This window comes from Saccopteryx bilineata, chromosome 2 (genome assembly GCF_036850765.1).
Source record: "Saccopteryx bilineata isolate mSacBil1 chromosome 2, mSacBil1_pri_phased_curated, whole genome shotgun sequence".
In the NCBI taxonomy this organism is placed as follows: Eukaryota; Metazoa; Chordata; class Mammalia; order Chiroptera; family Emballonuridae; genus Saccopteryx; species Saccopteryx bilineata.
The window spans coordinates 361,254,324-361,267,305 of record NC_089491.1 but is presented as its reverse complement, the minus strand read 5'-3'; the positions used below and the strand labels follow the sequence as shown (position 1 = coordinate 361,267,305).

Sequence of the window (12,982 nt, the reverse complement as noted above, 5' to 3'; positions counted from 1 at the left end):
AATCGATGAATGCATAAGTGAGTGGAACAACAAAATGGGTGTGTCTGTCTCTCTTTGTCTCTCTTTCTCTCTCTCTCTACATTCCTCTTTTCTAAAATCAATAAAAAAAATTTTAGAGTAAGATGAGGGGGGTAAATAAGAAGAGGGGTGCTAGCCAGCCTTTGTCTCAGCCTACAAATCCGGCTTTATTCCCACTGTGTCTCCTTTGTTTATGGGCTCTTATGACAGTCATTATCTTCCTCATCCCTCCACTTGGGTAAGAAAGATACTTAGGTTGGGAACTTACGATATGGGCTCTTATGACACCTCCAGCTCTGTCTCTCTGGATCTGCCCTTGACTGTAGGCATTTCTAGTTCCCGCACTTTCCATTCTGCATTAATACAACCCAGCTTTTTGTACTGAAGCTGTGTAGTTTTTTCTAAAAAGCCCCATATTACATTTCCATCATCCCTTTCCCAAACCAGCATCATTATTGTTCAGCTGGTCCAGGTTGCCCTTTAGTCTCCATTAAATTGGGGGAGATGATATGTTTCTTTTTTTTTCTTTATTAAATGAGAGGAGGGAAGGCAGAGAGACAGACTCCCACATGCATCCCAGCCAGGATCTACCTGGCAAGCCCCCTAAGCGTGATGCTCTGCCCATCTGGATCGTTGTTCCGTTGCTCAGCAATGGAGCTATTTTTAGCACCTGAGTCAGAGGCCCCAAAACCATCCTCAGCCCTGGGGCAATTTGCTCGAACCATGGAGCCATGGCTACAAGAGGAGGAGGAGAGAGAGAGGAGGGGTGGAGAAGCAGATGGTAGCTTCTTCTGTGTGCCCTGACTAGGAATTGAACCCAGGACATCCATATGCTGGGCCAAAGCTCTACCACTGAGCCGACCGGCCAGGGCCAGAGATGATATATTTTGTTCCTTATCTGACAGTTACTCCTTTAACAATTATTTCCTATTTTAGAATTTAAGGTCCCATAACTTCCTCATGTATAGTCTACTCTCCTATCTGGTAAGATGTTTTCAGCTACTAGTAACAGAAACCTTGACCTGAACTGACTCATACAGAAGGTGAACTTTTTATGTTCTATAACTGGAAGCTCAGAGTAGGGACAAATGCAAGGATGACTGATCCAGTGGTTTAGCAATGTCATGAAGGATCCAGGCTCTTTTCCCTACTCTGCTCTCCTTGGGGCTGGCTTCTTCCTCAGGATGGTGAAAAAATGGCTGCTTATATAACCAAATACAATAATACCCTAAAGAAGAAGAAAGGGTCTTGTCCCAGTCAGCAGTTAAATCCTTCCCTCTAGTCTGATTGGGCTGGCTTAGATCATGTTCTCGTCTCAAGCCAAACAACAGTTACCAAGGGACTGCACACTGACTGGCTGAGGCTAATGAGAATTCAGCTTAGTTGTTTAGGAGAGGTCAGCTTTTCCCTGGCATCCCAAGGTCACGCTACCTAAATAAAACTAGGGCTTTGGGCCTGACCAGGCAGTGGCGCAGTGGATAGAGCATCGGACTGGGATGTGGAGAACCCAGGTTCAAGACCCCGAGGTCGCCAGCTTGAGCGCAGGCTCATCTGGTTTGAGCAAAGCTCACCAGCTTGGACCCAAGGTCACTGGCTTGAGCAAGGGGTTACTCGGTCTGCTGAAGGCCCGTGGTCAAGGCACATATGAGAAAGCAATCAATGAACAACTAAGGTGTCGCAACAAAAAACTGATGATTGATGCTTCTCATCTCTCTCTGTTCCTGTCTGTCCCTATCTATCCCTCTCTCTGACTCTCTCTCTGTCTCTGTAAATATAATAATAATAATAATAAAAAGTAAAAAATAATAAAAAGTAAAACTAGGGCTTTGGCTGGAAAGCAAAAGGAGGCAGTGGATGCTGGTAGGCACAGATGTATCTGCTTATTTCTCAGTTTGCTTAGGAAGAAAATGGGGCTTTTTTTTTTTTTGAAGCTGGAAACGGGGAGAGACAGTCAGACAGACTCCCGCATGCGCCCGACCGGGATCCACCCGGCACGCCCACCACCAGGGGCGATGCTCTGCCCACCAGGGGGTGATGCTTTGCCCCTCCGGGGCGTCACTCTGCCGTGACCAGAGCCACTCTAGCGCCTGGGGCAGAGGCCAAGGAGCCATCCCCAGCGCCCGGGCCATCTTTGCTCCAATGGAGCCTTGGCTGCGGGAGGGGAAGAGAGAGACAGAGAGGAAGGAGGGGGGGTGGGGGGTGGAGAAGCAAATGGGCACTTCTTCTGTGTGCCCTGGCCAGGAATCGAACTCGGGTCCCCCGCACGCCAGGCCGACGCTCTACTGCTGAGCTAACCGGCCAGGGCCAGAAAATGGGGCTTTAAAATTTCTACAGTTCGGCCCTGGCTGGTTGGCTCAGTGGTAGAGCGTCAGCCTGGCGTGCAGAAGTCCCGGGTTTGATTCCCGGCCAGGACACACAGGAGAAGCGCCCATCTGCTTCTCCACCCCTCCCCCTCTCCTTCCTCTCTGTCTCTCTCTTCCCCTCCCACAGCCGAGGCTCCATTGGAGCAAGGATGGCCCGAGCGCTGGGGATGGCTCCTTGGCCTCTGCCCCAGGCGCTAGAGTGGCTCTGGTCACAACAGAGTGATGCCCCGGAGGGGCAGAGCATCGCCCCCTGGTGGGCAGAGCGTCGCCCCCTGGTGGGTGTGCCGGGTGGATCCCGGTCGGGTGCATGCGGGAGTCTGTCTGACTGTCTCTCCCCGTTTCCAGCTTCAGAAAAATACCAAAAAAAAAAAAAAAAATTTCTACAGTTCATTACAGAAGCGAGAATAAACCTAATTTATCACTTCTTTTTTATCCACAGCTCCTTCATTCCCAAGTTCATCACCCACCTCTTCAAGTGCAAACCAATTAGCATGGTGGGAGCGGAACAGGTGAGATGAAATTGGTACAGCGTCTTTTCTTCTTGGCTTTGATTGTAGATCAAACACATATCTTTCCAGTACACATCTGCTCTAGAGAAATAAAATTGCTGATTTCCCCTATTTGGGCATAGTATGATGATCTGATGGCTTCATTTAGTCATCCATTTATTTAAACATTTTTTGTTGAGCACCTGCTTAAATACCCAGGCATTGTTCAAAGGTGAGACAGAAAAGATCTCACCTTTAGGATGCTTACATTCTAATAAGAAAAGACATAGTTTACAATTTAACTAAAAATTAGAAGACAATTTCAACATAAGCATGCTAAAAGGTATAAAATTAGGTCATGGGAAAGAGTATCTTCATGGCCTGAGGGAATAAAGGCTTTAGCTCTGATAGTCAGAGAGGGCTCTTGTGAGAACGGGGGCTTGAGAGGGTCTCTGAGAAAAGTGTCCAGGCGGAGGGCGCAAAGGCTCTGGTGATGTTGGACCTGATGGTTGGGGCGGAGACCACTTGACAGTAGCAAAGAAAGGCTTATCTTTTTGGTACCAAGAAACTGCTCACCTCTCCCAAGAAGGCTTCCTTGATTAGCCACACTCCCTTCACTTGGATTGTGTGCCTCAAGATGTCTCTTCATAGATGTGTCCCCTCAGCACTCATGAGCTGAGTTACGTGCTACAGCCACATCACTTCTTTTCAGTTGCCTCCTGTTCAGACTGCCCAAAGTGTGAGCAGTCTGAGTTCAGAGAGCATTAAGCTACTTCTTAAAAAGAAACAATAATATTTAGCACCCAATTCTCTAAAAACATCAACTTAGATACAAACTATTGATATACTGATCATAAATGATTCTCATGTTAATTAAAATAAATTCTCTCCAGGCCTCTACCTAGCAACACTTAGTTAACCTATTTCAGTTACTTTTTATATTTTAAGGAACTCAAAGCTACATTTTTAAATAAGAAGGTTTGAGTTCCTTGAATTTCAAGACATTTCTTTTTTTTTTTTTTAAGTAAGAGGAGGGGAGATAGTGAGATAGCGCCCACAAGTGCCCCAACTGGGATCCACCTGGCAACCTCATCTGGGGCCAATGCTCAAGTACCAGAGCTATTTTTTTTTTTTTTTTGTATTTTTCTGAAACTGGAAACGGGGAGAGACAGTCAGACAGACTCCCGCATGCGCCCGACCGGGATCCACCCGGCACGCCCACCAGGGGGTGATGCTCTGTCCCTCCGGGGCATTGCTCTGTCCCTACCAGAGCCACTCTAGTGCCTGGGGCAGAGGCCAAGGAGCCATCCTCAGTGCCCGGGCCATCTTTGCTCCAATGGAGCCTTGGCTGTGGGAGGGGAAGAGACAGACAGAGAGGAAGGAAAGGGGGAGGGGTGGAAAAGCAGATGGGCACCTCTCCTGTGTGCCCTGTCCGGGAATCAAACCCGGGACTTCTGCACACCAGGCCGACGCTCTATCACTGAGCCAACTGGCCAGGGCTCAGAGCTATTTTTAACACTTAAGGCTGACACTCAGCCTGACCAGGCGGTGGCACAGTGGATAGAACATCGGAGAAGCAGAAGACCCGGGTTCAAGAACCTGAGGTTGCCAGCTTGAGCACAGGTTCATCGGGTTTGAGCAAAGCTCACCAGCTTGAGCCCAAGGTCACTGGCTCGAGCAAGGGATCACTCGGTCTGCTGTAGTCCCCTAGTCAAGGCACATAGAAGAAATCAATCAATGGACAACTAAGGAACCGCAACGAAGAATTGATGTTTCTCATCTCTCTCCCTTCCTGTCTGTCCCTGTCTGTCCCTCTCTCTGACTCTCTCTGTCTCTGCTACAAAAATAATAAAAAAATAAATAAATAAAAGGCTGATGCTCAGACCAACTGAGCTACCCTCAGTGCCTGGGGCTAATGTTTGGACTAGTTGAGCTACTAGCTACAGGAGGGGGAAAGGGAGAGAAGGGGGAGAGAGAGGAAGAGAGAAGCAGATGGTTGCTTCTCATGTGTGCCCTGACCGGGGATTGAACCTGGGACATCCATACTCTGGGCCAACACTCTATCCACTGAGCCACCAGCGAGGGCCTCAAGACATTTCTATAACTCCTGCTCTTCCATCAAGTCAATTAACTTGGCAGAGGCTCAGCTCTCTCCCAGCTCGGTGACTTGCCCTCACACTGGGCTCTTGGCCATGCTGGTCCATCATGCATCAGGAAGATGGCAAGTTGGCATGTCCCCCAATGCATTATGGGTCTCTCTTATGAAACTTCAAAGCCAGAGATGTAATCTCTGTGAATATCAAGAATCTCTTGAATCTGCTATGTGCCGTGTGTGTTTTTGTACTCACTTTGTGAGTGGCCTTCCTAGGTATGGAAACTCATTATGGTGTGAGCATTACAGTCATGGGCTCCAGAACCACAGAGGTCGGAGGCTGAATCCTGCCCGTAACATAGCAACCGTGTGTCCTTGAACAAGCTACTTAACCTCCCAGCACTTGAGTTTCCTCATCTACAAAATAGGGATAATTCTAGTACCGCCTCACAGGGTCGTTCAAGGACTACACAAGATCGTGCACATAAAGTGTGTGGTACAATGTCTGGTACAGGGTCAGCCCTCAGCAAATGCCAGCTCTTACTGATTTAAGCTTCCTCAGACCAGGGACATGACTTTGTTTCTGCTTTCATGTTCAATCCCCCTGCATAGTAGCATCTAGCCAGTGTTTGCCACTGGCAGTCTGGCTGACCAGCTTTAGCCAGAGTAAAAAATACAGGGGTGGGCAAAAATAGGTTTATAGATATAATTCAGTAATTTATAAATAATAACATAATAATAAACTCTGTGGTTTGCATACTCACAACAGTAAACCTGCTTTTTTCCTTACCTTCTGTTGTCTCAGAAAATGTCTTGGGAGATTGTGTGGATTCAGACACGGACTGACAGTATCTGTAGCACTTCCGTGTTTTGAAATTCTTAACTCTTACAGGTCATAAGCATTGGACTAAGTCTCTCCATTAGGAACTGCAGCCTAACACCCCAACATGTTATCTCCAGTTTCATTAGCACGTGTTTACTGGAACTGATTCTGCTCACCTCACTGTTGAGTGTCATCGGAGAGGATGCGGAGTGATTATGATCTGTGTATCTGAAGGAGCGGGAGCATTCTCAGCTACTAGGTTTCTGTCTCTAGACATGATGCAGCCACTGGAACACAAAGCTGACTCGATGGAAACATGTCTTCAGGACAGTGCAGCTTTCCAGGCCTGGCTAGCTGATTCAGTGTCTGAGAACCTTGATATTTTCATAATGTCACATAAATCCAAAATCATATCTTTTCCCCAGATTTTTCTCTTTTTTAATAGAATGGTAATGCATGACCAGGCAGTGTTGCAGTGGATAGAGCATTGACCTGGGACACTGAGGACCCAGATTCAAAACCCCGAGGTCCCTGGCTTGAGCACGGGCTGACCAGCTTGAGCATGAGGTCTCCAGCTTGAGTATGACCCCATGGTCACTGGCTTGAGCCCAAGGTCGCTGGCTTGAGTAAGGGGTCACCGGCTCTGCTGGAGCCCCCAAGTCAAGGCACATATGAGAAAGCAATCAATGAACAACTAAGGAGCTGCAACTATGAGATGATGCTTCTCATCTCTCTCCCTTCCTATCTGTCTGTCCCTATCTCTCTCCCTCTCTCTCTCTCAGAAAGAGAGAGAGAAAAAAAAAGAGAGAGAAAGAACGAATGAAAGAAGGAAGAATGGTAAAATAATCAGCTCAGACTCAAAGCCCATATCTTCAGAAAGATATCAGTTTAGCCAGTATTTACTCCTGCTTTGAGATGGGAATGAGAAAACCACCTGTGAAAGTGGAGTTTTACTTTCTCGGATCCCAGGCAATGAGTGGGTGATAAGGAGCATGGATTGCAACCAGCCCAGCCTGGGGGAGGGCGTGGCTGGGAACTAACAGCAATGCCCTTGAAGGAGCCCTATGTAAAGTTCAAGGTTTTTTGTTTTGTTTTAAAATTTTTCCATTGATTTGAGAGAGAGAGAGAATAAAGAAGAGAGAGGGGAGGAGGGAGAGAGAAAGAGAGAAACATCAACTCATTGTTACATTTAATTGTTTCATTTAGTTGTGCACTCATTTGTTGTTTTTTGTATGTGCTCTCTGACCAGGGACCGAACCCGCGACCTATATACTGAGGCCCTGGGCTAGGGCCTAAAGTTCAGGTTTACCTGAGTCCATGCTTGTCCTGAATATCTGGGCTTAGAAACCCAAGCAGTCATGTAGCTTGAGGCAGCAGAACCATAGGAATCAAGAAGTTAACAAAGAGATGTTCATGGACTGAAACAGATTCTGCCTCGAGTCTTGTAGTGGCTATAATCCAAGCTTTAATAAAAACTGAAATGCTAGGATTTAGCCTAATCTCAGTTGACTCTGCTTTGCCACAAAGGTACTAGATCCTAAATTTAGATTCTACTTTAATACTTCTTCTGAAAATAGGGAAGGAGACATTTTCCTGCTCTTTATTCTCTTCCTGATTACTATATAAAGTGAATTATTTATCTTGGACCCTAGAGTCCTCTTGAGCAATTGCAAGGGTGTGTGGAATTGAACCATACTGGTATTTGTAATGCTTCTTGCTAGTGTGTGATTTTCAGAGGATCTTGTGGGATTCGCAAGGTTTTTAATTAGTCTCATGCCCCTGGTTATCTATGACTGAGCACACAGCAGAAATGGAGTCCGTGTGCACAAACTTACCATAGGAAGCAGCACAATATGGTGGAGGGAAAAAAACCCTGAGACTTGGGTCCAGTCCCCCTTCTGTTATTAACGGTCCCTTTGATCAAAGTAGCTGCTTCTCTGCTCTGGGTTCAGTTTTCTTTATGTTTAAATAAGAGCACACTGCCTGACCTGTGGTGGTGCGGTGGATAGAGCGTCGACCTGGAACACTGAGGTTGCCGGTTCGAAACTCCAGGCTTGCTTGGTCAAGGCACATATGGGAGTTGATGCTTCCTGATCCTTCCTCTGTTCTATCTCTTTCTTCTCTCTCTCTCTCTCCCTCCCCCCCCCAATAAAAATGAATAAATAAAATTGAAAAAAAAATAATAAAAAAATAAGAGCACTGAACCACTCTCATACACCCCTCCCAGTTGTATCATATTATAGAGTCTAAAATATTTTGATCAGTATTATTCATGTCTATGAAGTTAACTTACTTTCTTTTGTATTGTCTTTATACCTCATACTGATTTTTTTATTGTGGTGAAACATGCAAAACATGGAATGACCGTTTTAACCATTTTAAGTGTACAGTTCAGTGGTATTAAGTGCATTGACATTGTGGTTCTATCTCCCACCTCTAGACCTTTTTCATCTTCCCAGACTGAAACTCCATTCCCATAAACACAGACTCCCCATTCCATAGTCCCCCAGCTCCTTGCACACACCATTCTACGCCTGTCTCTGTGAGTGTGACCACTCTAGGAATCTCTTATAGGTGGAATCATACAATATCTGTCCTTTCGTGTCTGGCTTGTTTCACTTAGCATGGCTTCAGGGCTTCTCTATGCTGTAACATGTTTTAAGATTTTATTTATTTATTCATTTTTAGAGAGGAGAGAGAGAAGGAGAGAGAGAGACAGAGAGAGAGAGAGAGAGGAGAGAGAGACAGGGAGAGAGAAGAGGGGAGGAGCTGGAAGCATCAACTCCCATATGTGCCTTGACCAGGCAAGCCCAGGGTTTCGAACCGGCGACCTCAGCATTTCCAGGTCGACGCTTTATCCACTGTACCACCACAGGTCAGGCTGTAACATGTTTTAGAATTGTCTTTTTAAGGCAGAATAATATTCTATTCTCTCTATGTACCACATTTTGACCATACTGACTTTTTAAAATTTACATAATTTAAAACCATATGTAAAGTATGTTTTTATTTATTTATTTATTTATTTTTCCCCCCCATTTTTCTGAAGCTGGAAACGGGGAGAGACAGTCAGACAGACTCCCGCATGTGCCCGACCGGGATCCACCCGGCACGCCCACCAGGGGTGATGCTCTGCCCACCAGGGGGCGATGCTCTGCCCATCCTGGGAGTCGCCATGTTGCGACCAGAGCCACTCTAGCGCCTGGGGCAGAGGCCACAGAGCCATCCCCAGCGCCCGGGCCATCTTTGCTCCAATGGAGCCTTGGCTGCGGGAGGGGAAGAGAGAGACAGAGAGGAAAGCGCGGCGGAGGGGTGGAGAAGCAAATGGGCGCTTCTCCTGTGTGCCCTGGCCAGGAATCAAACCCGGGTCCTCCGCACGCTAGGCCGACGCTCTACCGCTGAGCCAACCGGCCAGGGCCTGTAAAGTATGTTTAAAGCAAAATTTAGATTTTTTTTTTTTTTTTTAAATATGGAACGCTTCACGAATTTGTGTGTCATCCTTGCGCAGGGGCCATGCTAATCTTCTCTGTATCGTTCCAATTTTAGTATATGTGCTGCCGAAGTGAGCACAAAATTTAGATTTTTTTAAAAGCTTTAACACCAAGTAAGGAGAAAAAGATTACCAGATGATATGCCACACATGGCAGCTGGGAAAATGAGGCAGTCCAATGGTCGCTGTCAGTGCAGCTCTTCTCGGCAAACCTGTGTGTGGCAGTGTTTTTAAGCACTCCTTTCAAAATAAAAACAAAGCGCCTGACCTGTGGTAGCACAGTGGATAAAGCATCGACCTGGAAATACTGAGGTCGCTGGTTTGAAACCCTGGGCTTGCCTGGTCAAGGCACATATGGGAGTTGATGCTTCCAGCTCCTCTCTCTCTGTCTCTCTCTGTCCCTCTCTGTCTCCTCTCTAAAATGAATAAATAAAATAAAATAAAAATTTAAAGAAAAACAAAAAAAAAACAAAGCACGGATTGGTAAAATGTAATACCCATATATGATAGATTTTTTTTAAATCTTAGCAAACTAGATACATAAGGGAAATTGTTAAATCTGATAAATGGTATATATAAAACTTAGGAGAAGGTATGGATTACACGAGTAAATTCATCAGTCAAGATTATAAAATTAAGACCTATACATTTCTTTTTTTTTTTTTTTTTTTACAGAGGCAGAGATAGACAGGGACAGACAGACAGGAACAGAGAGAGATGAGAAGCATCAATCATCAGTTTCTCGTTGCGCGTTGCGACTTCTTAGTTGTTCATTGATTGCTTTCTCACACGTGCCTTGACCGCGGGCCTTCAGCAGACCGAGTAACCCCCTGCTGGAGCCAGCGACCTTGGGTCCAAGCTGGTGAGCTCTTTGCTCAAGCCAGATGAGCCCGCGCGCGACCTCTGGGGTCTCGAACCTGGGTACTTCCGCATCCCAGTCCGACGCTCTATCCACTGCACCACCGCCTGGTCAGGCAAGACCTATACATTTCAATGTATGCAAATTTTACCTCAGAAACACTAAGCAGAGATAAGGAGTGGTTACAGTAGGGTTTCTTGGCCTTTGCACTATTGCCATTTTGACTCAGAGAATCTTTTATTCTGGAGGCTGTCCTGTGCATTATAGGGCCTTTAGCAGCATCTTTTACCACTACTCACTAGTTGCCAGTGACACCCTCCCAATTTTGACAACCAAAAACATCTCTCCAGACATTGCCAAATATTTGAAATATCTGGGAGGATGAATAGAGGGATAGATCATATCACCCCCAGTTGAGAGCTACTGGATTAAAGGCATAAATGAAGCAAGATGAGAATGACAGAATGGCCTGACCAGGCAGTGGCGCAGAGGATAGAGCGTTGGACTGGGACACAGAGACCCGGGTTCAAAACCACAAGGTCACCGGCTTGAGCACGGGGTTGCTGGCTTGAGCATGGGAACATAGACATGACTCAGAGATCACTGGCTTGAAGTTCAAGGTCACTGGCTTGAACCCAAGGTCTCTGGCTTGAGCAAGGTGTTACTAGCTCTGCTGTAGGGCCCCCCCCCATCAAGGCACGTATGAGAATGCAATCAATGAACAACTAAAGTGCCGCAATGAAGAATTAATGCTTCTCATCTCTCTCTTTTCCTGTCTGTCCCTGTCTGTCCGTTTCTCTGACTCTCTCTCTGTCTCTGTCACACACAAAAAAATGACAGAATACCTTTAGTTGCTGCTGAGTGATGGGGGCATAAGGGTTCATTGTATTATTGTGTTTACTTAGTATGTGTTTGAAATTCTCCATAATAACAAGATTAAAAAAATAATACTGGTCCACTCATCTGTAATCCAAAATAAAATTTTATTTTGGGTCAACACAAAACTTTCATACTTCTCCAATTAAACTAGCTTCCTTCTAGATCTTCTGATTGTAGAACTTATTTTCAGAAAAGGTAAACTTTCTCTTTCCTTTAAAAACAATGTTTGTTGATTGATTTTAGAGAGAAAAGGAGAGGGGGCAACATTAATTTGTTGTTCCACTTATTTATGCATTTATTGGTTGATTCTAGTATGTTCTCTGACCAGGGATTGAACCCACAACTTGTATTGAGATGATGCCTTAGCCAGCTGAGCTGCCTGACCACAGCCCATTCTTCCTTCTTACGTGTGCATGTGCTTCTGCTCATTTGTAGACCTTACCTCCTCTGCACAGCACATTTCTTTTTTTTTTTTTTTCTTTTTTCTTCTTTTTCCAAGTGAGAGGAGGGAGATAGACAAGACTTTCGCATGCGTCCCAAACGGGATCCACCTGGCAACCCCTGTCTGTGGCCGATGCTCTGCCCATCTAGGGCCATGCTCACAACCGAGCTATTTTTAGGGCCTGAAGCAGAGGCTCCATGGAGCCATCCTCAGCACATCCTCAGCACCTGTCCTGATTTGCTCAAACCAGTTGAGCCATGGCTACAGGAGGGGAAGAGAGAAAGGAGAGGGAGGGAGAAGGGTGGGAAAGCAGATAGTCGCTTCTCCTGTGTGTCCTGATTGGGAATTGAACCTGTAACATCCACATACCAGGACATCCACATGCTGGACTGACACTTTACCCCTGAGCCAACAACATTTTTCCGTTTCTAAAGAGCTTTCTGAATCTCTATTCTACCCAACAACTCACTCTTCTCTGGCTGATTACGCTCTGGCCCATCTTGATTTCTGTGATACCATCCTTCCACTGAGAACACGAAGCCTTTTCTATCACTCAGTCAAAAGGGACCTTTGTGCCACACGGAGCCAGGAAATAGGCACGGGCATGCTCCAGAGGCCTTTATTGTCATCAGCAGCAGCATCAATGACCGAGAGATGAGACCAATCATTAGTTTTGTTGCACATTGCAACACCTTAGTTGTTCATTGATTGCTCTCTCACATGTGCCTTGACCACGGGCCTTCAGCAGACCGAGTAACCCCCTGCCGGAGTCAGTGACCTTGGGTTCAAGCTGGTGGGCTTTTGCTCAAACCAGATGAGCCCACGCTCAAGCCGGCGACCTCGAGGTCTCGAACCTGGGTCCTCCACATCCCAGTCCCACGCTCCATCCACCGCGCCACCACCTACCTGGTTAGGCTAAAATAGAAAATTTTTAAAGAAATAAAATGTATACAGATTAGAAACTAAACTGTCATTTTGAATAGAGAACATGATTGCAATAATATCCAAAAGAATTTATGGATAAATTATTAGAATATAAATTTAGTAGGGTTGCTGGATAAAACGTCAGTATTTTTTTAAATTTTTTAGTATTTCTATATACCAGCACAGTTTTTTTTTCCTTTTTTTACAGGGACAGAGAGAGAGAGAGTCAGAGGGAGGGACAGACAGGAACAGGGAGAGATGAGAAGCATCAATCATCAGTTTCTCATTGCGACACCTTAGTTATTCATTGATTGCTTTCTCATATGTGCCTTGACTGTGGACCTTCAGCAGACCGAGTGACCCCTTGCTTGAGCCAGTGACCTTGGGTCTAAGCTGGTGAGCTTTTTGCTCAAGCCAGATGAGCCCACGCTCAAGCTGGCGACCTTGGGGTCCTGAACCCGGGTCCTCCGCATCCCAGTCCGACGCTCTAAACACTGTGCCACCGCCTGGTCTCTATAAAGAAAATTTTTTTTTAAAAAGTGTCAGTCTTCTACATAAAAAAATGATACAATTTTTTTGAGAGTATGATTCTTAATTATATATT

General features: G+C 45.8%; 1 protein-coding gene and 1 non-coding gene across 2 annotated transcripts in view; one reads left to right on the top strand and one right to left on the bottom strand.

The window, feature by feature from the left end:
- VPS53 (VPS53 subunit of GARP complex) overlaps positions 1 to 12,982 on the top strand; it is a 193,489-nt gene that overhangs the window by 166,464 nt on the left and 14,043 nt on the right. Inside the window, exon 19 of the mRNA XM_066263104.1 lies at positions 2,821 to 2,890. Within this exon, the coding sequence (XP_066119201.1) occupies positions 2,821 to 2,890 (70 nt within the window). The remainder of the gene's footprint in view (positions 1 to 2,820; positions 2,891 to 12,982) is intronic.
- LOC136327851 (U6 spliceosomal RNA) lies at positions 9,248 to 9,354 on the bottom strand. The gene has a single exon (XR_010729912.1). It is a non-coding gene; the product is annotated as a U6 spliceosomal RNA (small nuclear RNA).